Source organism: Wyeomyia smithii, chromosome 1, assembly GCF_029784165.1.
Source record: "Wyeomyia smithii strain HCP4-BCI-WySm-NY-G18 chromosome 1, ASM2978416v1, whole genome shotgun sequence".
NCBI classification, from domain to species: domain Eukaryota; kingdom Metazoa; phylum Arthropoda; class Insecta; order Diptera; family Culicidae; genus Wyeomyia; species Wyeomyia smithii.
This window is the reverse complement of record NC_073694.1, coordinates 205,136,594-205,163,307: the sequence shown is the minus strand read 5'-3', so window position 1 is coordinate 205,163,307 and position 26,714 is coordinate 205,136,594. Positions and strand designations below refer to the sequence as shown.

The 26,714-nt window shown below is 37.6% G+C and overlaps 3 protein-coding genes across 5 annotated transcripts in view; 2 read left to right on the top strand and 1 right to left on the bottom strand.

Annotated features, from left to right (window-relative positions):
• The window catches only part of LOC129718126 (homeotic protein proboscipedia), a 34,233-nt gene extending 29,427 nt beyond the window's left edge, over window positions 1–4,806 (top strand). The window contains exons 2-6 of the mRNA XM_055668557.1: window positions 2,820–2,977; window positions 3,051–3,144; window positions 3,203–3,307; window positions 3,377–3,513; window positions 3,578–4,806. Coding sequence (XP_055524532.1) covers window positions 2,820–2,977; window positions 3,051–3,144; window positions 3,203–3,307; window positions 3,377–3,513; window positions 3,578–4,603 — 1,520 coding nt within the window. The 3' untranslated portion in view covers window positions 4,604–4,806. The remainder of the gene's footprint in view (window positions 1–2,819; window positions 2,978–3,050; window positions 3,145–3,202; window positions 3,308–3,376; window positions 3,514–3,577) is intronic.
• Window positions 4,807–18,572: 13,766 nt separating this feature from the next.
• On the top strand, window positions 18,573–24,227 carry LOC129719134 (ADP-ribosylation factor-like protein 2). 3 transcript variants are annotated; one of them, XM_055670567.1, is made up of 3 exons: window positions 18,573–18,775; window positions 18,834–19,326; window positions 23,469–24,227. In XM_055670567.1, exons 1-2 carry the CDS (start codon window positions 18,711–18,713, stop codon window positions 19,321–19,323), a joined length of 555 nt encoding a protein of 184 aa, XP_055526542.1. In that variant the 5' UTR covers window positions 18,573–18,710; the 3' UTR covers window positions 19,324–19,326; window positions 23,469–24,227. The 3 variants fall into 3 exon arrangements, with proteins under 3 accessions (XP_055526542.1, XP_055526543.1, XP_055526541.1); XM_055670568.1 differs by lacking the exon at window positions 23,469–24,227 and adding an exon at window positions 19,409–20,323; XM_055670566.1 differs by lacking the exon at window positions 23,469–24,227 and having other exon boundaries at window positions 18,834–19,365.
• Window positions 19,433–21,188, bottom strand: LOC129719127 (serine protease grass-like). The gene is made up of 4 exons (XM_055670558.1): window positions 20,965–21,188; window positions 20,163–20,595; window positions 19,922–20,109; window positions 19,433–19,860 (listed from the first exon to the last, which is right to left on the bottom strand). Exons 1-4 carry the CDS (start codon window positions 21,041–21,043, stop codon window positions 19,439–19,441), a joined length of 1,122 nt encoding a protein of 373 aa, XP_055526533.1. The 5' UTR covers window positions 21,044–21,188; the 3' UTR covers window positions 19,433–19,438.
• Window positions 24,228–26,714: the final 2,487 nt, after the last annotated feature.

Below are 26,714 nucleotides of genomic sequence, written 5' to 3'. Positions count from 1 at the left end.
ATTACCACTAGTTGCTCATGCTTTTTCTAATGGGATAGGTCACAATGATCGTAAGAACAAAACAAATGTCGAAAAGTCGCTCTAAGTTCTAACACCTTGTAAACAAATCTTCCGGAGCTTTCACAAAAAGTGAGGTTAGGCCGTTCCATGCAATGATCTATACAGAGAATTCCTGAGTTGTGTTCTCTCCGCATTCTTCCTGTTTTTACACAATGTTTTCGGAGTTTTACGTAATCACTGTTAACAAAAAGAAGCCCTTTAAACCTGAGACTCAAACCATCTCCGTACCTTCCTGTATTCCATTGAGTCCGTATGACGTTAAGACAGTTGACCTTCTTGGGGTGTGTGAAATGAACTTCACCTCGGTGCTCACTTCGTTCGTGGAAGAAATGAAAAAAACGAAGCACCCTGCGTGTCGTTTCCATTCAAATCGACTTGATCATCTTATCCAGCTTTTTACGCGCCATAATGGCGGACGCTATAATGAAAAGTTCGTAATATGTTACCTACCCTTTTGACAACTCTGCTTACGTCAGTTTGACTCTTCATGTATTTCCGAGCCTTTGGCATCCCTATACCGAGTAACAGAGAATGACAATGAACTCATGCCCTGGGCTCAAATTAATTTGTGCCCGCTGTCAGCAGTAAGATAAAGATGTATGAAAAGAAGCGGTGATATGCTATCTCGTTTTTACATATGTTGAGATGTGAGCCCTTGAAACATGGCGTGATGCGTATGGTGCGTTAAAAGTTGGATTCAGACGCTGCCCCTGCATCTATACCTGCAGCTCCGAGACCAGTGGACAGGATTGCCACTTGCTGACATGTATGTCCATGTTCGCCAAGTACTTTTTCACTGTTTGGCTGGTTGCATCGACCTCCCGACCAAGCGCACGCAGTAATGTAGCCACTTTTCCCTCGGACTTATTCTTCAGTATTCTTTGGATCTTCTCGTTGCTCAGGGTCGTTGGCTGTTCGGAACCGGGTTTTCTTTTGATGCGCTGATTGTTGTCCAATAGTGCCAAGATGTTGTAGGTGTCGAAACGGACGTGTCCATGAACTGCCGCACAATGTCCGTTTTCGACGCGACGGTGTACCGTTCTTTGAACGCGTACACTTCTGAACGGAGTTTTCGCCATAACGGTTAGAGTTCGACTGATAGAGCTGTCAAATTTCTTCTGCTGACTCATGGGTTACTATGATTGATGCTGCATGGGAAAAAATGGGAAATTTTGTGCATTATTTACCGCACACATTAGTTTTCCCATAATTATCCGCAAATGTAATAACCGTCGGTGTTAAGCTATAAACTCACCTACCTAAGACCCTTAATTGAATTTATACTGATTAAATTAAATTTACTATTGATAGTGCATACGAGGTTCGAATGAGACACGATAGAACTCAAACTAGTTTTGTGGAATAGAAAGCTCTGAATATTTTATAGTTGAAAAATTCTTACTCGTGATTGATTATATTCTTCAGATCGATCAGAAAAATTATCTGTACATGCTCGATCAGTACGAATTCAAGATGCATTATTTGGTCCTTTTGAATAATAAGCGTTCAAGACCGAAGATACCTGTCCCATGTTCCGTTGACCCTGCCAGTGAGAGCCGTCGAGTTTTAGAAATTGGAACGTGATTTCTCAGATCTATTAGGGATTCATAATTTCTTTGATATAGTGATGAATAACAATTTCTTATAATTCTGATATTTGAAATTCGGAAAAAAGCTTTTGGTAATCATGTCACTTTCGATTCCTTGAGCAAATACCTTCATCAATTTCTAAATTTTAAATTGTATAGTTGACATACATGCAAAATGTCGACCTCTTGGTCCAATATGCAACCAAGCAGAACAGGATCTTGCGACCAAAAGACTTGCCCGGTAGTTGTATAATTGTTCCTAAAAAACGTATTCTTACGTTCATTCGACTTACAATTGACCTATAAAGTTTAAATCTGGTTTGGCTAAGCGGCTACGACAGCGAAGAAGTACTACTGTGGTGTCCATCCAACTGCCCTTCAATTCCGCCTAATTGGAAAATATTGGAGAATTGTCAAAAGAAGTGGAACTTGATTTGAGATGAGACTGAGAGGAAGACACGATCAAACAAAATGATGAATGACTTCCTCTTAACAAAAAATAAGTCCCTCTTATCAATAAAACTGGCCAGAAGGACGCACGACGAAACTACTCCAGGGAATTTAATTGATGATATTTGGTAAGAGGAACGAGTATCGGTATAGTAGAACAGTAAGCGTGTAAAGGAAGAGTAGCACATTACACACAAGCACTGATGAACAATAATAATAAGCATGCCACTTCTCAATAGAGGTATTGCTATTAACAGAAGTGCGGGATACAGCAGACACCCGGGCATATCTCACAATAGATCTACGATTCTGGTCGCAGTGAGGAAGTCCATACAGGAAAAAAATGTCTCAAGCTTTATTCCATCATAATAAATAATAATGACCGTGTGAGAAAGACCAGATCACTCCGGTGGATTTATTAATTCATGTTTCTTTTTTTATCATCTAAAAGATTCGCTCAAAAGACTCCAAATGTTTTAACCATTTTTTTTACGTTCATAGAAATCAATACCCGAAAATAAGCAATTTCAATTGAAATTTTGTGATATTCAGTCATATTATCTAACTTTTTCAAAAGTTGTTAATTTGTATATTTAGTACCGTGGTGTGAAGAAGGCTTTTCGATAGCCTTACTATCTTGTTATTAGTCCATAACTCAACCAGCTGTGATGTGAAATGAGATTTCTGACGATAAAATCTGATATTTTTTTCCGATTCCAGCTGAATTCGTGGCTGAGAACGGTTTACCCAGACGACTGCGAACAGCCTATACTAATACCCAGCTTCTGGAGCTAGAGAAGGAATTTCATTTCAATAAGTATTTATGTCGCCCTAGGCGAATAGAGATTGCAGCCAGTTTGGATCTTACTGAGCGGCAGGTACTTATTTTTGCCATTTTCTATCTCAAACAAAAAGGATGACCCGAAATCCTCATTTATTTTTCTCCAACAGGTCAAGGTGTGGTTTCAGAACAGACGAATGAAACACAAGCGTCAGACGCTATCCAAAACGGACGATGAAGATTCGAGCAAAGACGACTTAAAAGGTGGAGGCTCCGCTTTCCCCCTGCAGTTTGCCGTGAATAATACGATTCCTGTTTACAGATTCCAATTCCAAGAAATCTTGCCAAGGTTGTGAGCTGCCCTCGGATGATATTCCCGATTCCACATCTAATTCGAGAGGCTTGAACAACAGTACGCCGAACAACTGTGAGTTTTGGAAAAAAAAATTTGAAAAAATGTGTTTTAGTTGCAAAAACAACGTGTTTTTCTCAACAGCCACTACTCCAAATTCCACTGTTGAAATTGGTACTTCAACGAGCAACACAGTCAATGCGGACTCCAGTGTCGCATCCTGTGGGAGTATCGACGAGGATGAGGAAGTGCATACCAGCGTGAAGAAAAAACGGGAAAATGTAATGGGAAACATTGTAATAATTCAGAGTGTGTCAAACCTTTATTCCAAACGTTTTTTTGCAGAGTACCAAAAAGGAAAGCTTCCTGGCAACGAAAGGATTAAATCACCACAAAACCTTTGACAGTCGTAAAGACCCCAGCATGGGTTCACCGCAAATTCCCACAACTACAAACGTCATCACGTCGACCGGAATGATTCCGAACCCCGCGGTGCATAGTCAGTATAATCAGATCGGATTACATCCAGTGATAAGAAACAAACCCCAGCATCAGACGGATTACGAGAACGTCGGCGGCCACAATGGCGGTGGATGTTACGGAAATCCAAACAAGCAAGAATACTTCAGTAAAGTAGACGTTAGCTATCATCAATACACTAAGACAATGTCAACGCATCAGTATATCGCCCAACCAACGACAGCCAGCCAAAAACCAGAAATGTCTTCAGGTATAAATGTGAAGAAAATCTGCACCCGATTTCACTCCGAAGGTGCTAGAATACAGCAACATCACGAAGCGTATTCCCATCAAAATCCGCATTTCTACAATAATGATAGCGCAACGGGTTACAGCAATTTCAGCAATATCCAGTGCTATCATAATGAGTACGATATCCAGACCGAGTCCAGCGGTAGTTATTACGATCCGAAAACCCAATCCTACTACTACGAAGGAGCACCTTATTATCATCAGCACCATCCCAATATAATCGGATCATCTGGAGTGCCAACTGCAACCGCATGTCAGACAAACAACTTTCTGAATAACGACACGGAAAACTTCAATTTCCATCAACCCTATTACGAGACGCATCAGGCTGGTAATCAGTATCATCTGAGTGCCAATAGCGGCGCCGCATCCAACATGATCGATATGAACCATCAACCGCACGGTCACGATCCGGCGGTGTACGGTGCCACTCATGGCAACAATCTTCCCATCAGCTATGGACAAACCAACGGAAATATCGTTACGAACAACGTTAATCCTAGCATTACACAGTTGGAAAACTCTAATTCATCTTCAGATTTCAACTTTCTAAGCAACCTGGCAAACGATTTTGCTCCCGAGTACTATCAGCTTAGTTAATGTTATTTGGCACACACACACAAACCCTGGAAGAACGCTTTTATATCAAACAGAGTCAGTCATTGTTTTTATTATCTATTACATTTAAATGTAAAAATCTCTATTTTAAGTTTCCTTGTCCGTTTCCGCGTAAGCTAGATATGTGAATATATGGAAATATATATATTATTCGAACAAAGCGTCGCACCTATATTTTATTATTTTAAGTATAAAACACTGATTTTAATTTGATGATTTAAAAACAACACAATGGCGGAATATCCTCATCACAACACAAATATTAGTGGCGGAATTCGTTCAGTGAGGTGAAAATAGACGAGAAGTTACACTAAAGTATTTTTTACGCGGGCTTCGAAATTGACGTTATTCCCAGAAAAGTCGTTTTCTACGCGGCATGTTTTTCATTACCAAATCGTTCATTTAGAGCAGCGGTTCTGAACCTGGGGTACGCGTACCCCTAGGGGTACGCGAAAGCCTCCAAGGGGTACGCGCAAGAAAAATTAGTAATGGCGGACAACAGTGCGTCTTGAACTGTCCTACAGATCAGACGTTTTTTCGGTTGCTTGTGGACTGGTCTTTGACTGCCTATAGCTTCAAAGTTTGTGTTTTGTCAGTGTGTCTTTTAAAGACTACCTGAAAGTTATTTCCCATCAGTTTTTCTCAAGACTACCTACTTTTGAATTGAACATTTGTTTTAACTTTTTTCGTATCACCTGAAATGGCTGGACGGAAAAAGAAACCTCGCATCGCTGCGGGGAGGAAAAGAGAGGCATCTCTTTCTGACACATCGAGTGTCTGTAGTGACAATCCTTTTGATATTTTGCCTGAGCAAGAAGCTGGTGAAATGGAAGTTACCAATAATGAAACTATACAAAATATAAAATCTTTAAAATAGGAGAAAGTTCCACCTATTGTGGTAACTATTTCTTCTGAATTTAATATATTCAAAAAGGAACTTTCAACGTTTGTTTCTGACGTTAAAGTTACCTATCAAATTGGCCGTAGGGGTGAATGCCGCTTATTAGCCGACTCAGTAAAGGGTCGTGATCGTCTTGTTCAGTATTTAACTGACAAGATGTACAAATTTTTTACATATGACACCAAGAACGCCAAGCCATTCAAGGTTGTCTTGAAAGGTCTCACCAATGATCAAACCGTTGATGAGATCGAACTTACTTTAACAGAATTACTTGGCATAGCTCCTACCCAAGTAATTCTAATGAAACAAAAATCACGAGGCGAAAACAGTCAGAGAACTGGAATTTCCCTTGTTAATTATTTAATTCATTTTAACCGCAATGAGGTTAACAACTTAAAATTTTTTTGAAAAAGCACATGCTTTGTATAATGTGCGTGTAAAGTGGGAAATTTATAGGAAGTATGGCGGAGGAGAAAAGCATATCACCCAATGCCGTACTTGCCAACGTTATGGCCATGGTTCCAAATTCTGTAACATGGACCAAAAATGTCTTAATTGTGGAGACTCTTCTCACAAAAAGGACACATGTCCTGTGAAAGAGAGTAAAAATTTTCGCTGTGCGAATTGTAACGGCAACCATATGTCAAATTTTTATCAATGCCCAGTCCGTTTAGCAATTGTTAAGGCAAGGCAAGGTAAACAAAATTCAATTTCTCAATTAAAACCAACTTCAAAACAAAATTCTCCAAGCGTACCAGTGACGCATAGTTTACCTACTCCTTTGCATACCCGTTTAACTCATGCACAGGTTACAGGTAGTTCGAACATTATACCGCCTAGTGTTGGTAGTTCGAAAATGACCGTTAATATGGGTAAGCAAAACACGCTAGAAAATAATTGTACACCTATCACTCCAGCTAATATTGCTACCGAAAATATTTTTTCTAATGTCAACTGCCTGGGGCCTATTACGGCAGGTAAACTTTCTTTTTTGCAACAGGCAATGTTCGATCTTATGAACGCCATGTTGCAGGCAAAATCAATGTTTGAAGCCATTCAAATAGGCACAAATTTTACTATTAATTAAATTGGAATGCTCGCTCATTGAAGGCCAATGAGAATGAGCTTTTTAATTTTTTAACAGTAAATAATGTGCATATTGCAATTATTACTGAAACATTTTTGAAACCTAACATAAAATTAAAATATGATCCCAATTACGTGGTTCATAGATATGATAGGATTCAGGGTTCCGGCGGTGGAGTTGCAATTGTTATTCATCGCCGAATCAAACTTTGGGAATTGAAGTTCAAACTGAACTTGGGATTTTATTTATTGCCGCAGCATATTTACCATTTCAATGCACACGCGAGCTCAAAAATTATTTTAAAGGTGACTTACAAAAACTCACCAGAAATCGTTCGAAATTTTTCATAATCGGCGTTTTTAACGCTAAACATCGTTCATGGAATAATTCTTGAATCAGTTTTAAACCCTATGAGCTCTGTTTTTAATTATAACAAAGCTAATTGGGAAAGATACAAAAATTATATGGAGAGAAATTTCAATAATGAGCTTGATTTGCAAAACGAAGTGAATATTGATTCCGCTTTGGAAGCATTAAAATGTGCAATTGTTGATGCCAGGAATTATTCTGTTCCAAAGGCTCAAGTGAAATTTGATTCACCAATAATTGACGAAAATCTTCAACTTCTAATTCGTTTGAAAAATGTCCGCAGACGTCAATATCAACGTTCTCGTGACCCTGTTTTTAAAACTATTTATAAAGATTTACAGAAAGAGATTAAACATAGATTTACTCTTCTGAGAAATCAAAATTTTGAGACTAAAGTTGAAAAATTGAAACCATATTCAAAACCCTTTTGGAAGCTGTCGAAGATTCTTAAGAAACCTTCAAAGCCTATTCCAGTTTTAAAAGATGGTGAACGTTTTCTTGTATCCAATGAACAAAAGGCTCAAAGACTTGCTCAGCAGTTTGAGAGTGTTCATAACTCAAATTTGAATTTTGTGAGTCCAATTGAAAATGAAGTCACACGTCAATTTGATTTAATTTCTTCCCAGAATTTTTTACCTGCAGAAATAATTGAAACTAACTTGAATGAGATTAAATCAATTATTAAAAATTTCAAAAATATGAAAGCACCTGGTGACGATGGAATCTTTAATATACTGATCAAACATCTCCCTGAGAGCACAATGGATTTTTTAGTGAAAATTTTCAATTGCTGCTTCAAAATTGCATATTTTCCCAAATTATGGAAAAATGCAAAAATTACTCCCATTTTAAAACCGGATAAGAACCCAGCTGAAGTTTCAAGTTATCGACCAATCAGTTTGCTTTCTTCAATAAGTAAACTGTTTGAGAGAGTTATTCTTAACAGAATGATGTCACACATCAACGAAAATTCAATTTTTGCAAATGAACAGTTTGGATTTCGCCATGGGCATTCCACAACTCATCAATTGCTCAGAGTTACTAATATGATACGAGCTAACAAATCTGAAGGTTATTCCACTGGAGCTGCTCTTTTAGACATAGAAAAAGCATTCGACAGTGTTTGGCATAAAGGTTTGATTGCGAAATTGCAAACTTTTAATTTTCCAATTTTTCTAATCAAAATTTTAAAAAATTATTTTACTGATCGAACTCTGCAGGTTGTCTATCAGAATTCAAAATCTGATAGATTTCCTGTCAGAGCAGGTGTACCTCAAGGTTCAGTCTTGGGTCCAGTCCTGTACAACATATTCACTTCAGATCTTCCTGATTTGCCTCCAGGATGCACAAAGTCATTGTTCTGCGATGACACAAGCATTTCCGTAAAAGGAAAAAGTCTTCGTGTCATATGCAGTCGATTGCAGAAAAGTTTAGATTTTTTTTTTCCTACTTGCAAAAGTGGAAAATCTCTCCCAATGCTTCTAAAACTCAAATGATAATTTTTCCGCATAAGCCTAGGGCTTCTTTCCTCAAGCCAAACAATAATCACGTTGTCAAGATGAATGGGGTTATTTTAAGTTGGTCCGACAAGGTTAAGTACTTGGGACTAATTTATGATAAAAAACTTATTTTCAAAGAGCACATTGAGAGTATACAAGCCAAGTGCATCAAATATACGAGATGTTTATATCCTCTTATTAACAGGAATTCTAAACTTTGTTTAAAGAACAAACTTTTGATTTACAAACAAATTTTTAGACCAGCAATGCTTTATGCTGTACCGATCTGGTCAAGTTGCTGTTCAACAAGGAAGAAAACGCTCCAAAGGACTCAGAATAAAATTCTGAAAATGATTTTGAAGCGTCCTCCTTGGTTTGGTACACTCGAATTACATAGACTTACTGGTGTTGAACCATTAGAAGCTATGTCAAATAAAATTATTAACAATTTTCGACAAAAATCGTTGCAATCCTCAATTGCTACGATAAGCTCTCTTTATAGCCAATAAGTTAGCAATTAAGTTAGTTGTAAGTTTACTTCCCCTTTTCTGACAAGTAGGTTTAAATCCCTACGAATGATAAGTCCTAATTGCGAAAGCAAACAAATCCTAACAATTAAAATTACAAATTTCTAACAGTGTTGAGAAGTCACCATTTGTGATTGGACACACATACTCATTATTTACTAATATTTATCATAAATACTTAAGCTACTAACAAATCCCCCCTTAAAAAAAAAAAAAGTAATGGCGGACAAAACATTTTTTTCTTTATAATACTTCATTTGTTGTTCAAACTTGCTCTTAAAACATGACTGCAGTAATCAAACAAACCACAGTCCATTTTAAAACCTAAACTAGACTACCACAACATGATCTAACACTACTCTCTCCCACTCTGCGGGAACATTTCAAGCCAGAAGGTACAATTGATTTAGAAAATATAGCTAAGGGGTACGCGGACAACAAAAAAGGTTGAGAATCGCTGATTTAGAGTGTCCGATGGCCTTACTCGATCCCAATACTGAGTATTCACTGATTAGACTTAACTTTTTTTATATTTTTTCTTGATTTTCAGCTTGATCCGCAGTTGGAAATTGAACTGCTATTGATTCTTTCTCGAAAGTATTCAGCAGAAATGGTTAAAAACCTTTAGCAAATGAAATTTTTAAGCAGATTCCGGAGTTTACGCGATTTCTTACGCGTTTTTCTACGCGGTTGTTTATTATGCTATAAAAAACGCGTAAAATAGACTTTAGTGTGGTTTCAGAACAGACGAATGAAACACAAGCGTCAGACGCTATCCAAAATGGACAATTTTTTGTGTGCAATGACTCACAGATCATTGCACACAAAAAATAACCTCAATTTTTTGACAGTCTCGAAGGGCAGTTTGTTTTACAAGTTGTTAGATTTTTTCGAGAAACGATCCCACTTTGTTTTTTGAGCTTGACATTTGCAACTACGAAGCTGGAAAAGATTTTAAATACTGCTCACGCTCAGGTAAACCATTATATACATTACTAAAAGTGCGTGCAAAGGCAAAAAAACTTTTTTCTATAATTCTCTTGAGTAGAAAAAAATAAATATCAGCAGCTTCGTAGTCCCGAACTTTTGACGTATAATTACGTCTTGCGACAACATCAAAAGGGTACAAAGGGGTTTGTATTAGTGCGATATATTCGATTTTTCCTTGGTAGCTATAAGAATTTTTTGTCACCTGTAAGAACTGTCATCTAAAAGAGAAAATAAAAAACTACCGAGTTTGATTCACACTCTCACAAATTTCAATATACAGTGTAAAGCGGGCCGAATAAAGCTGATCTGAGTACGTTAACTGGCCTACTTACTGGGCACTGTCCGAGTAAGTATCACCTTAAAAAATTAGGTAAACTGACAGATGACTTATGTCGTTTCTGTAATTCTGAAGTAGATACCGCGGAACACTTACTGTGCCAATGCAGCGCATTAATTCAGCAAAGACTGCGTATTCTTGGAAATGGTATCCTCACGCCTAACGAGATATGGTCTGCTGAACTACTGAAGGTAAGGAACTTCATCAAAGAAGTCATACCTTCTTGGGGTGAAATGAAAAGTCTGGGTGCGAGTATCACTGATACCCATAGTGATGAATCGAACTGACAGTGCATAAAAATTAACGCGGAGTATACCACAATATATCTAACTAATGGTAGCAGTGGTCATAGGCTCCTACAGGAAAAAAGCGGGCCGTGTCGTAGTTTTCGTGTGTTTTCGCTTTGAGAATTCTATACCAGTCTTATATCTGATTTTAAAAAAATCGCGTTTTCTGAGGGAAACGTGATTTTTTTAAAAATGTTTATCGTTTTTTGTTCGATTTTTAAATGAAAAACGAAAAACTACTCGCAATGTGTTAAATGGCATTTCGAACAGTTTTTTATTCTTCATTTAAAAATCGAAGGACAACGATTAATATTTTTTTGAATTCACGTGGCCATAGGATTACACTCTTTCAGCAATCAGAAAACCGTTAAACTTCAGGACCCAATTGTAACACCTATAACATAGAAAGCGTCACGAAAAGTGTCCACTTTGAAATGCACACTTTAAAATTCAATGGAATTTCAACGGATTCCCCGAGGGGCAATATAGCTTTTATCTTAGTTACTCTTTTGCTTGAGAGTAACTCTAATTTACCCAATATTACTCCGAAACTTTCAGATGATTCACATCTTTGATTACGTTGAGAACAAGAAAAATATATGAACGGTGAAGCCGAGCAACATTCGTGTGTTTGACGTTTGACGTTTTGAACGAACTAACATATTGGTATGTACATCTGTATGCTTGTTGGTAAATTTTTTTCATTGTTCAAAGGCGTTTCACAATCCCAGTTGGAGCCCATAAAATCCGGTTTTAGTTGTCACGTTAATATTTATTTCAAATGATAAATGTATTGAGGAATTTCTTTAGTTCTACGCGCATTTCTTTGGATTTTGTTGCCACCTTTTATTAAAGCACATGAGTATGATAAGCCATGACGTATATTTCGGTGGGAAAAAAGTTAAAAGATGGATATTCAGGGACACGAGAGTTACTCAGATTTGCTCTTAGTTTTTCAGGTTTTCTTGCAAAAAGTCGGAAAAACTCAAATTTACTCACTGTCTTGCTCCTCGGGATTTACTTCATAGACCTTTCCAATCGTGCATGTATTGATGCACTTTATACCGTGTAAGTCGGATGGAAGATGAGGCCAACAAAGTGCTGTCAAAATCCCTGCATTGACTGCGAAATTTTTATTTTCTTCCGCTGACTTGATAGTTAATTGATTCCTGCGCGGGTTGTGAGATTCGTTTATGAATAGTATCTTACGAAAGGAATATTTTATTTCCAGTGCCAAGCAACCCAAAAAAGACTACATATTTCGATTTTCTTAACCCCGGTAGAGTTAGGCGAGAGTCATTTATGGAGCAAACAACCCGCATTTAGTGTGCTTGACTGAGCTGTCAGAAAACTCTATTTCAATTCAATTTCAGTATGATGAGTATAAGTACACGCAAAACTTTTCCTTATTACCTTAGAAGCAATAGCGCAAAATTGCCTTTAAGGCAACAAACCTATTACTAAAAAGGCAATAAAATTCTTCCCCAGTCAAGTAACAACACATACTGTCATATATTTAGCACGTGTTACGGAAGTACGACTATCTAATAATGGTCGTTTCAACCACATGCAACCACATGCAAAAACTGCTCCCTTTCCATCTTAAGTAAAAAAAATCACACACCGTCGCATATGTTGCACATGTTACAAGTTTCTTCAATCTCCAATTCATCCGGTGAGCGTGTATTAGTTCGCTCGTTGTATGCATACGGAGTAGAGGAAGAATATGACAAGAGCTGCCAAGCAGCATTTTCCCCGTCATAGAGTATGCAAACGTTGATGATTTCAAAGACTTGAAATGCGTCTTTAAATGACATCACGATCTGTAAACTGTGTTAGAGAAAAACAAAAACATTCGCTTTCTCGCAAGCGATCCAAAACACATACTCATTGGTTCATGGAAACTCATTTGCACCTGTTTGAAAATACAAAACTCGTGCCCATCCAGAACAATATTCGCAACTTCGGCAACTCTGTTCAGACAGTATAACATATTTTCATTTCATGTAAACACTGGGGGACGAAACGAAAGTGTTTCTAATTAGACATTTGAGGTTGACGGGTGAGATTCTCATTATGTGTGGATGAAGATAGCAAAAATGAATCTGATCGTTGCATCAATACAAATGCAGCGAGTGAAGTCTTGCTAACACATGCACTGCGGTGCTTGGCTGTATGTTCTCCTGCAGAAACACATACAAGCGTGTGCCCGTCATAATTTTTGTTACTTTTCGGTTATTACTATTTATGTATAATGCGCAGTCATAAGACACAATAAGTAATAAAAAATTGCCCTAAAGTAATAAAATGTTCCCCGTTTGCGTTGGGTGTATGAGTATGAGTATGAGTATGAGTATGAGTATGAGTATGAGTATGAGTATGAGTATGAGTATGAGTATGAGTATGAGTATGAGTATGAGTATGAGTATGAGTATAAATATGAGTATGAGTATGAGTATGAGTATGAGTATGAGTATGAGTATGAGTATGAGTATGAGTATGAGTATGAGTATGAGTATGAATATGAGTATGAGTATGAGTATGAGTATGAGTATGAGTATGAGTATGAGTATGAGTATGAGTATGAGTATGAGTATGAGTATGAGTATGAGTATGAGTATGAGTATGAGTATGAGTATGAGTATGAGTATGAGTATGAGTATGAGTATGAGTATGAGTATAAATATGAGTATGAGTATGAGTATGAGTATGAGTATGAGTATGAGTATGAGTATGAGTATGAGTATGAGTATGAGTATGAGTATGAGTATGAGTATGAGTATGAGTATGAGTATGAGTATGAGTATGAGTATGAGTATGAGTATGAGTATGAGTATGAGTATGAGTATGAGTATGAGTATGAGTATGAGTATGAGTATGAGTATGAGTATGAGTATGAGTATGAGTATGAGTATGAGTATGAGTATGAGTATGAGTATGAGTATGAGTATGAGTATGAGTATGAGTATGAATATGAGTATGAGTATGAGTATGAGTATGAGTATGAGTATGAGTATGAGTATGAGTATGAGTATGAGTATGAGTATGAGTATGAGTATGAGTATGAGTATGAGTATGAGTATGAGTATGAGTATGAGTATGAGTATGAGTATGAGTATGAGTATAAATATGAGTATGAGTATGAGTATGAGTATGAGTATGAGTATGAGTATGAGTATGAGTATGAGTATGAGTATGAGTATGAGTAAGAGTATGAGTATGAGTATGAATATGAGTATGAGTATGAGTATGAGTATGAGTATGAGTATGAATATGAATATGAAAATGAAAACGAATATGAATATGAAGGTGGTTTTGGATTACTTGGACAAGTTCACCTGATTTGCAATCCCAGAATACAAACTTTCAACCTAAAAAAATAATTTCTTCAATCTTAAATCAACTATGAGTATGAGTATAAGTATGAGTATGAGCATGAGTATGAGTATGAGTATGAGTATGAGTATGAGTATGAGTATGAGTATGAGTATGAGTATGAGTATGAGTATGAGTATGAGTATGAATATGAGTATGAGTATGAGTATGAGTATGAGTATGAGTATGAGTATGGGTATGATTATGAGTATGAGTATGAGTATGAGTATGAGTATGAGTATGAGTATGAGTATGAGTATAAATATGAGTATGAGTATGAGTATGAGTATGAGTATGAGTATGAGTATGAGTATGAGTATGAGTATGAGTATGAGTATGAGTATGAGTATGAGTATGAGTATGAGTATGAGTATGAGTATGAGTATGAGTATGAATATGATGTGAGTATGAGTATGAGTATGAGTATGAGTATGAATATGAATATGAAAATGAAAACGAATATGAATATGAAGGTGGTTTTGGATTACTTGGACAAGTTCACCTGATTTGCAATCCCAGAATACAAACTTTCAACCTAAAAAAATAATTTCTTCAATCTTAAATCAACTATGAGTATGAGTATAAGTATGAGTATGAGCATGAGTATGAGTATGAGTATGAGTATGAGTATGAGTATGAATATGAGTATGAGTATGAGTATGAGTATGAGTATGAGTATGAGTATGAGTATGAGTATGAGTATGAGTATGAGTATGAGTATGAGTATGAGTATGAGTATGAGTATGAGTATGAGTATGAGTATGAGTATGAGTATGAGTATGAGTATGAGTATGAGTATAAATATGAGTATGAGTATGAGTATGAGTATGAGTATGAGTATGAGTATGAGTATGAGTATGAGTATGAGTATGAGTATGAGTATGAGTATGAGTATGAGTATGAGTATGAGTATGAGTATGAATATGAGTATGAGTATGAGTATGAGTATGAGTATGAGTATGAGTATGAGTATGGGTATGATTATGAGTATGAGTATGAGTATGGGTATGATTATGAGTATGAGTATGAGTATGAGTATGAGTATGAGTATGAGTATAAGTATGAGTATGAGTATGAGTATGAGTATGAGTATGAATATGAATATGAAAATGAAAACGAATATGAATATGAAGGTGGTTTTGGATTACTTGGACAAGTTCACCTGATTTGCAATCCCAGAATACAAACTTTCAACCTAAAAAAATAATTTCTTCAATCTTAAATCAACTATGAGTATGAGTATAAGTATGAGTATGAGCATGAGTATGAGTATGAGTATGAGTATGAGTATGAGTATGAGTATGATTATGAGTATGAGTATGAGTATGAGTATGAATATGAGTATGAGTATGAGTATGAGTATGAGTATGAGTATGAGTATGAGTATGGGTATGATTATGAGTATGAGTATGAGTATGGGTATGATTATGAGTATGAGTATGAGTATGAGTATGAGTATGAGTATGAGTATAAGTATGAGTATGAGTCTGAGTATGAGTATGAGTATGAGTATGAGTATGAGTATGAGTATGAGTATGAATATGAGTATGAGTATGAGTATGAGTATGAGTATGAGTATGAGTATGGGTATGATTATGAGTATGAGTATGAGTATGAGTATGAGTATGAGTATGAGTATGAGTATGAGTATGAGTATAAATATGAGTATGAGTATGAGTATGAGTATGAGTATGAGTATGAGTATGAGTATGAGTATGAGTATGAGTATGAGTATGAGTATGAGTATGAGTATGAGTATGAGTATGAGTATGAGTATGAGTATGAATATGATGTGAGTATGAGTATGAGTATGAGTATGAGTATGAATATGAATATGAAAATGAAAACGAATATGAATATGAAGGTGGTTTTGGATTACTTGGACAAGTTCACCTGATTTGCAATCCCAGAATACAAACTTTCAACCTAAAAAAATAATTTCTTCAATCTTAAATCAACTATGAGTATGAGTATAAGTATGAGTATGAGCATGAGTATGAGTATGAGTATGAGTATGAGTATGAGTATGAGTATGAATATGAGTATGAGTATGAGTATGAGTATGAGTATGAGTATGAGTATGAGTATGAGTATGAGTATGAGTATGAGTATGAGTATGAGTATGAGTATGAGTATGAGTATGAGTATGAGTATGAGTATGAGTATGAGTATGAGTATAAATATGAGTATGAGTATGAGTATGAGTATGAGTATGAGTATGAGTATGAGTATGAGTATGAGTATGAGTGTGAGTATGAGTATGAGTATGAGTATGAGTATGAGTATGAGTATGAATATGAGTATGAGTATGAGTATGAGTATGAGTATGAGTATGAATATGAATATGAAAATGAAAACGAATATGAATATGAAGGTGGTTTTGGATTACTTGGACAAGTTCACCTGATTTGCAATCCCAGAATACAAACTTTCAACTTAAAAAAATAATTTCTTCAATCTTAAATCAACTATGAGTATGAGTATGAGTATGAGTATGAGCATGAGTATGAGTATGAGTATGAGTATGAGTATGAGTATGAGTATGAGTATGAGTATGAGTATGAGTATGAGTATGAATATGAGTATGAGTATGAGTATGAGTATGAGTATGAGTATGAGTATGAGTATGGGTATGATTATGAGTATGAGTATGAGTATGGGTATGATTATGAGTATGAGTATGAGTATGAGTATGAGTATGAGTATGAGTATAAGTATGAGTATGAGTCTTAGTATGAATATGAAAACGAATATGAATATGAACGTGGTTTTGGATTGCATGGACAAGTTCACCCGATTTGCAATCCCAGAATAAAAACTTTCAACCTAAAAATATAATTTCTTCAATCTTAAATTAACTTTCTTTCAAAAATCTTTCTTTAACGACATTATTGATTTGTTTTTCTGATGTTTAGGGTAAAGTTAAGTGTTCGCGTTTTTTGGCATTTGATTAGGGTATATTTGAAGATGTGGATGCAAATGGATGCAAATATAGTAAGTATTACGCTAAAAATTTTTTATTTTACCATGTTAAAATGGATTATCTAACTTGATACATAGCCGTTTTTCAACATCTATATTTTTTTGTTATGATTTTTTAAATAATTGTTCATGAAAAAAAAAAATTTTTTACTGAAATGGCTGCCATTTTGGCAATTTTCGGAATATGAAAAAACGGCTATGTAACAAGTTAGATAATCCGAGCGGGGGCCTAGTGTGGTTGGTAACGTCTCCGCCAACCACGCTCGACGCCTGGGTTCGAATCCCACCGCCGACATAGGTGTCGATGGTTGTGAGGGGGCGTGATCCACTCACAACCAACCCAACTGGTCTAGATTCAATCCTAGCCGACACCGGGAGATTTTCTGAGGCGAAAAATCTCTGGGATCACGCCTTCCATCGCATGAGGAAGTAAAGCCGTTGGCGCCGGTCCGTTAATAAACGGGTCTTGAGTTAGGGTCCTGGGTGTGGAGTCGCCTCCCTGGGCGTCGGTGATTATCCACAACAGTGGCGGAACTAGACCGACGGAAAATAAGCGAGAATAAAAAAAAAGTTAGATAATCCTTTTTTACATACTAAAAAAAATTCTACCAAATCGGTTCAGTAGATGCTGAGAAAAACTTACCATCCCAACAAACAATTTTGTTGGATAACGGCTTGTTAAGCGTTAGTTCAGCTGAATTCCACTGAATAGTAGCTTATTAAGCTGTAAATCAACAAAAATGTTTGTTGGGATTAGTTAAGTATTGATTTAGAGAGAGCATCCACGTTCCCAGCTGTCAACAGCGTAATACCGCTTTACTTGCATTCACGACATGCAAAATGCATTTTCAAATATACCTTAATCATTAGCCAAATTACCCGAAAACTTCACTTTACTCTAAACATCTGAAATAATATTACGAAAATTATTAATTTTCGACCTTCCAGAGTAGGGTCCCCCCTTAACTAAATCACCAATAGACATCACAAAGACACAAAAAAAAACACACAGCTTCTTTTATCGCTATGAAACTCAGCTTAACACAGTAAAACGGAATGGTTTTCACCGACTATTTAGGTCTAATTTCAGCATTGAGTGAAAAATCTTCACATTTTGGGTATTACTGCGAAAGACTGTATGAATAAATGTTACCCTTATTTGGACACTCCTGCAACAGCGTGTTCCTAATACGACAACTGCTCATCACAGTTTGCTGAATATAGTACACTTGAGTTTGTTTATTTTCATTCGTTTTTCCGTTTATGAACGATATAATCACGATAGATAGGTGTAGTTTCTTGTCATATTTACGAATAAATGTTTAGGGTTAGAAAAGCCGGAATTTCTCTTTAGCTGTGAAAAAGTTCAGAAAAAAAAACTAAAACCTGTAATAAAGTGAATGTATTTACTCACCTGGTTGATAAAGTTTCAGTATCATAAGTTTTTTAGCTTTCCAACGTCATCAATCAATAAACTTGGTATGCATTTGTTTCGGTGTGTATGAATGAAAAATGTAAGATAATAGAATCCACTATTGACCACCAGGTGGCAAAACAGTGCTGTAATTTTAACGCTAAGTTTAACCCTGCAAGCTGTCAAAATCGTTCGATTTGTGATTGTGATCGGACTTCAAAAGACTTATAAAAAATGTAATAAACAAAAAAAAAGGAATTATTTATTAGAAATTATTTTCCATAATTAAAATACAGTGACGGCATTGTTTCCGGTGCAAAAATGGGATTTCTTACCATTCTGAAGAAAATGAAGCAGAAAGAGAAAGAGATGCGGATTCTGCTGCTGTAAGTGAAGACGATTCCGAAACATTTGGTAGCTAATTAGTCATCATGTTATTTGCAGGGGCCTCGACAACGCCGGTAAAACAACCATCCTGAAGCGTTTCAACGGAGAACCGATCGATCAAATCTCGCCGACGTTAGGTTTCAACATAAAAACGCTGGAATATAATAATTACACCCTCAATATGTGGGACGTTGGTGGACAGAAATCGCTGCGATCCTACTGGAGAAACTATTTCGAGTGCACGGATGGTTTGGTGTGGGTGGTGGACAGTACGGACCGCATGCGGATGGAATCCTGCCGCGAGGAGTTATCGCTGCTGCTGCAGGAGGAACGACTAGCGGGAGCTACGTTGCTGGTGTTGGCCAATAAACAAGATCTGCCCGGTGCATTAACCAGTAACGAAATCAAAGATGTGCTCGGGTTGGAGAAAATCGAAACTCATCATTGGGCTATTCATGGTGTAAGTGCTGTGACCGGCGAGAAGCTGGTAGAAGCCATCGAGTGGCTGGTGGATGATATTTCTAAGAGAATTTTTACGCTGGATTAGTTGGTAAGTTATTTAAATAATATACGATTGAGCGATTAGAAAGGTTGGATTCCAGCGAACAAAAGAAAAGCCCCTTTCGTTTTAGTGTTCTGTTCTTGAGTGAGACACATTGTAATCATGATGGTTTTATATTTGCTACTATCCAGTCCATGTAGTGTCCAACCCTGGTGTAAATGCTGGGAATATTTTTCACGCCACAACTGTTGACGCCGATCGAAACTATTCCGAACTGTATGAAACGGGGTTCATCGAAGAGCAGCCCAACTGTTCCAAGGGGTCCCCCCGAATCTCCCTTGCAGCTGTCCTTCCGTTCCGTTCCTCCCGCACACAGCTGACTCTCGCTGAGAGTTATTGAGAGACTGTTTCTTTTCAGTATTTGTGCGCATTCGGCATTTTCCACCCGTGGAAGATATGCCTTCAAGAGTACATTCGAGACCGAGTTTGCTTCCGTCGTTCCCCAGCCTGTGAGCACGTATTTGCTATGCAACAAGTTTCGGAACTCACTGCTTGTAGGCAAGCAGATTGGTTTAATTTGATCTGTAATGAAGAATGTTATTGGTTTAGATTTTTACTTTTAAGCTTTGAGGGTTTAAAGTACCATTAAATGTGACACTGGTTGCTAAGCGGATAAGCCCGATATCGTTACTGTATCTAGGCCGATTGTAGTTCGGATGCGGGATTGCATGTTCTACCATGACATCTTGAACTGGTCCCGCGCAGTCTCCATCATCTCCCTCACAATCGATGTCTGTAATTTTGTTGTGCTCTCCCAGTCGAACATGATCGCTAAAACAAAACTAGTTGAAATTCAAGCTCCGAATGATGCAAACGAGACTTACAGCTTGAGTTTTTTGTCTTGCAGACAATGGGCCGCAGTTAGAACGTTGCGCTCGTGGATCAGTGTACCACCGCAGCCATCAACGATTTCCAGGTTGAAATCTTTAAACCGTAGCAGAGCCATCCAGGGACACTCGAAGACTCCGGTTTCTTTACCGTACGCTACGCGGTCCGCTGTCGTGGTGCCACAATTTGTGGGTAAAACCGCAGTTGGAGTGGTGACTGGGCTTTCATGTGCCGCTTCATCAATTTCGGTCAACTGGCAGCACACTGCCTTACTTATGTCGGGCAAATGACACACCGCTCGACGAATGTAGTTCAAAAGTCCCTGTGACGGTCTCTGCTTGTTCTTAATAATACTGTAAATGTTTCGACAGTGCTGCAGCGGTACGCACAGACCCGGTTGCTGAACTGGAGTGGTACAGGGCGCACTTTCTGTGTATAAGATGAGATCGAATGGACGTTAAAACCTGCTCTTAGTATGAATCATAAGACAAAAGATGCTCTGCTATGTCGATGTTTGTTAGTAGTTTATTCTTCGATAATTCTGACAATAGGCAGTTTGAAAATTTATGAATCATGTCAGTTATAGAAACATGCTAAAAACATTCACTAATGTGAATATAACGTCACCGGAAAACCATAGGTCCTGACTGATAAACCAAGCAACAAACAGGCTTGCGCAGAATGGTTCAAACAAAAAACGCATTATTTTCAAGCCTGTTTGTCATTGACGCATGCGCCACTCCTTTCCAAAGTCAAAATTACCATTTAAATCGAAAATAAGTTCAACTTTTTACTTACGCGCAGCTACGCCCAATAAAAGCGTCCAGCTTAATCCTAAGAATACTAAAACTATCTTCGTCATGACAATAAAATTCATAATTTAATGATATATACACTCTTCAGTCTTGTAATTTGTGTTTTGATTTTTTTTTTCGCCTAACGCTAACACTGCCGAATATTAGAAACACGTCCGCTTCGATCGGATCACTCCACACGACTGAACATAATAGTGAAGCGCGAAGCGCATTTCGACTCGCGATAGCTAAACTGTCGATCGTAGCGCGGCAGCGCAGCACAGCATTTCTCGATCACGTCACGGGATTTACATACCATAGGCATGACTCCAACTAAAACATGTTGTTTCGATCCTTTTCGTAACCGCCGTAATCACGTGCTCTGTCAATCTCGAGGATCGGGTTTGAAGTGACCTATCATAACATATGTTATACGACGTTGACGTCATGGTCTGTTTGAAGCGTTTGAAGAGATAGAGGTGTGTGCGATAGTTTACTGCAGTGCCAGTCTGGCAGTGAAGGAAATGAAATGATTTTGAGCTGATTGTTTTTTCATCTTGAGTTGTGCACAGTTCATGACTAAAATTGTATCCTCTCAATACGTAATAAAATGTTGGTTCCTTGGTCACTCGGAGGTGACAAATACAACAGTTGACTACATACAACTCTGAGAATAGAGTGATGCGCGTTGCTCCGTTGTAATTCTCTCTTCGTACGTGGCGCATCGTAGGAAAAAAACGATAGCAATTAATTAATTGTTAACAAGCAAAAGAATAATTGAGAGTCCCATAAATGTTGGTTGGATTGCATCTCGCATCGCAGTGACGCAGCAGCGATGATGCGGTGCGGTGATGATGGGAGGAAGAGTAAGTAGTTCGGATGGTAGTTTTTTCAGCAGGTTTTCTATAGCAGCCAAACAGATACCAAAATGTGCCATGTTTGTTACCGAGAAATACGTTTGTTGTATTGCGTTGCGATTTCGTCAATGACATTACTCACTAGTTTTTGTTATGATTAGTGAATGGAATATTTTCCTCATACTGATTTGGGTAGTAACGTTATGGAAGAGTGAGAGGGGATGGAGTTTTGAAAATCTTTGAATAATGCGCGACTTGCTTTTGAACTGGTTTTGGATGCATTATTGCAGATTTGATACTGCATTTTCACGTTTTAGTGCTGCGATTTTCAGGTTTTAGTGCTGTATGCCAATTGTGTTGAACCGAATATATTTGTACAGAAGTACAGAAATAACACCGAGAGGTAAAATAAAGCTTCTTTAGCAAAATCTTTAGCAAAAATTTGTAGAGGTTTGTAGAATTATCATTCTTATTAAACATATGCTGGCAACGACATTTTTATTATCACTGGACTTGTTTATTCATACTAAATTAAACAAGGAACTTGGAATATAAGCATAACAACTCAGATCTTTTTTTCCCTTCCTTTTCAATTTTCTATATTTCTGAGTACAAATGACATAAAGTATTTACAGATCAAATTTGTAACGGCTAATTTAACAAACATATTTACCCTAGTCAAAATTTTATGCAACTTAAATCCAAACAAAATTTGGCAAGTGTTTTTTACGTCTAATGCTACCTGATAAAATCTGCAATATTTTGCAAATCATCAAAACTTTTTCTATCTTTTACAACAGTTCGAAAAACATAGAGGAAAAACAATTGGTATGATAAAAAGCTCATCGAAGCTTTTTTCCTGATTGGTCTGATTTCAATTAGTCGAATGTTCGCGGAATACCAGTTCAAGTAACACTAGTTAGGGCCAACAATAGTGGTCTTAAAAGGCTTCGCGCTCATTCCACAGCCCTCCGACCGAAAAGCATTGCCACAACGATTATAAGGTTAGTTTCAGAGCTATATGCTCTGTACTGAAAACAGTTACAGTTTGAACCTTTGTTTTTATTTGTTTTGTAAATATTCGAACTGGTATTAAAATTTGTATACACTTGTAACAGTAAGGAAAAAATTCTTAATACATATTTAGAAGAAATTTGTTTTGTAAGTTCTCCGTACGTCACAATTGAATCAGTTGTAACACCACCTGTTGACACAGTGCGGTTCGATGGTTCGATTTTGGTAACATATTTATTTGCTTTCATTGACCACAGGGGGTTTGTTTCTGAAAAGTTGGTTGGGTTTGTAACGACAGATGTTGTTTGGCCATAATGGGTCAAGTAGGAGAAACATGCTGTTAGTGATAAATCAAACGGGCCCGTAACATCAAAATTGCACAAAAGCTTGAAAACTCCGAAATTCAAAGAGTAGTAAATCTAGAATTTGTTTATATTAAAATGTTAATCTGACTTAACACCAACTAATTATATGTTAGGAATTACCCATCGTGAAAAAGTTGAAGAGGTTGTTTATTAGACACGACCGCAGAGTTAACCTAGAATACGACAGCCTGTCTTAAGTCAATGTATTTCTTGCAATAGGTTTGGGAATACACTCAATGGGGTTAATCAATTTAATGGTCTCTCTGTTCCAGATGACGTTTACCTCTACAGACGGCACCGGTAACGACAAAGAACAACAGCAGAAGCTATGTACAGCTAAGCAGTTTCACTTGACGCCATATCCAAAACAAGAATGAAATTGTATTGTTTTGTGGCTGTCTTTTGTATCAAGTTGCACTGAGAAACTTAATTTAGGCAGTGGCTACGATGAGGGCCAATAGTGCATTCCCGGTAACCTAGGTTTAATACGAACAATTTTCTGCAGTTTGCAGTAGCGTAGATAATAGAAAAGAAAAGAAGGTTAGAAGGATAGAAAAGAAAAGAAGGTAGAAAAGAGGTTAATAATGTTTGTCAATGCCATTTATTGACAACTGAATATTGTTTTTTAACATGGCAAATTTTTGATTTAGTTCTGAATGATTAACTGTGTAAAATCAACATGAGATGATTTATTTGAAACTATATATGATAATTTTTATCGCTATACTGCTAGTCACGCACGCTATATAGCTAGCCACGCACGCTGTAGATATGCACACACGCTATATAGCTAGCCACGCACGCTATAAACATGCACAGACATGCTATAGACATGCACAGATACGCTATAGACAAGCACAGAAACTATATAACCATGCACACGCAAGCCACGCACGCTATAGACATGCACGCGCTATATAGCTAGCCACGCACGCTAGCGACACACGCTATAAATATTCACACACGTTATATATGTGCACACACCCTATATATATACACCCTGGAAGATGGTGGCCTCTCAAACCACCTGGCGGTGCGAGTCTCATTTAATTTCTGGCTGTATTCACCCAACGATATCTGAATTGAATTACCACTGGTGGGGTCCAACTCAGATCAAAAGGGAGCCGAACTGAAAAAGTTAGGTTCTGCAGCTAACCACTACCGCCGCCGCTGTTGCCCGCTGCTGCTCCACGCTGCGTTTGCCCACTGCCATCGCTGCTACTGTCCGCCGCTGCTGCCTGCTGCTAGTAAACTGAGATTGCTTGAGGAGAAGCAGTCTCTTATATAGCCCAACGAGTGCATTCCTGGCTAACTAGGTACTCCATTCTGTCGTCCTTTTTAGGGAAAGGCAGCAAGCGACCAATCAAAGGTCGACATTTACGTTTCGACAAGGTTCAACAATTATCAATAGTACAATAGTTCGAACAGTCAGATTACAACTTTCTGCATTTGGACGGTTGCTTAAATGATTTTCCAATCGATTACTGCAAAAATGACGGAAATCGGTTGAAAACTGACTGAGTTTAGAACGTTTGAAATTGGACAATTTTCGTGACGCTCTCCATGTTTTCGGTTTTCGAAATTGGATCCCTGTATTGAAGTTGAACCCCTATATATGTTGCCGTAAGACGTATTCTACGTCAAAAAAATCAATTTTGTCAATGATCAAGGAACAACTTTATTTGAAATAAAAAAGTCTCTCTCTCTCTCCAGCTCGGGAAAAACTAATAGTGTCAGAAGGATCGTAGCTCTAGCCCCGCAATTGTCCTGTACACTCAACAGTTGGCTGCGAAGTCTGTGTATAATAAACAGAAGTTCAAATTTCAAGACGGAACGTAGCACCAAGGCATTGCTTTACATTATCAATACACAAAATTTAAAATTGTTAAAAAAGTTGTTTAAGTTAATATTTCCGAAATCTCATTTTTTGTTATGAAAACACTATAAACGGTTAGCTAAATATTTGTTGTCTGATCATGGCTAACTGAGAGAAAAAAAGTTACGATGGCAGTTCGTAACGTTAATGACTTTTGGCCGATAGCTACAATTTTCCACCGCCGTGCATCAGAAATTGCCATTCTCCGCCACAAACATTTGCCGAACTTTTTCAACATTATTTTTTCTTAGCCCTTTGTCCATCTTGACGCCTTATACCGACAAAAGCTTCTAACCAACTAGCAATTTGCACTTGCGCTTGCACCTACCAGCTACCACCAAAGAAAAAACCCCGTTGAGTTGAGTGAGAGTAGGAAAACACGAACTCTCTTTCTTGAAAAAAAATCCCTATCATTGAGTAAATATTTACGATCCAATTTCTTTTATTCATTACTTACCTGTTCATAACGCGACTAACTTTCAATTCTCAGCTGTGCACATAGAGAATAACATATATTGCGTGCTCCCACGATGAAAAGTACATCGTAAGAAGGAAGGCGGAGAGAGTGCACCAGTAACGATTTTTTTATATGGTGCTCTTTTGTGATCTTCGTTATTCACCTACCATGGAGGTCTGTTTGCAAATGTGCGAAGAATAAGAATAAAGGGCTATTCCCACTGCTTCCGTTCCGGGACCGGGCCGTGGCTGTTCTGTGTGTCGTCTGGGCTCGTTTGAGATTGATTGCATGCGTTCTTATGAACGCATTCACACCGACGTGCTGTGTCCAGACCGGGGCAGCGTTGAGTTGCCGTCGTGCTGCCGCAGTGCGAGAGAAAAACTATCGTTGCCGACGATAGTTTGTGTTGGCCGGAGAGTGCACGGAAGGCACTCGGGTGGATGCGTGTATGTTGTAGTGACATATTTCGCGCGGAGTGAGCTGCGGTATGAAAAAAAGAGAAAGACGTTCACATACACACATCAACATTTCTCAGCCAGAGCGCAGCGCAGGCACGGTTCAAGCACGGCGCAGTGTGAATGCATGAAAAGTCCCGAACGAGCCCGGTCCCGGAACGGAAGCAGTGGGAATAGCCCTTAACTCGCACACTGACGACGATGTCAACGCATCATAGGCTTGGTTTATACGTATTCATTAGTCGCTAGAAGCGATTTTTTTCCATCGGTGGTCACAACACGAAGCTGGATCGTCATTGTTTGTTCTGCGGAGACGCTCGATTAATCCTACTATCAGCCGTGAGGTCGTGACTTAGACGTTCGGTGAAGTATTCACTTTAGAATTTCTATCATTATTTTTAATAGTATTATTATTATTGTTATTATTATATTTATTATTATTATTATTATTATTATTATTATTATTATTATTATTATTATTATTATTATTATTATTATTATTATTATTACTATTGTTATTAGTATTAGTATTACTGCCTTTTTTTTTATTTTGATCCATTGTAGTTTGAAAAATTGTTTTTAAAATTTAATAGCAACTACTTGACCCCCCCCCCCCATTCGAATATTTATCGTTTGTGTGCGGTAGAGCGTAACGCTCCCGCAAAATGGACGACATGCAGGTGCAACTATTCCTGGATGTGGAAACAAATGGGGAAGAGATTGAGATCTC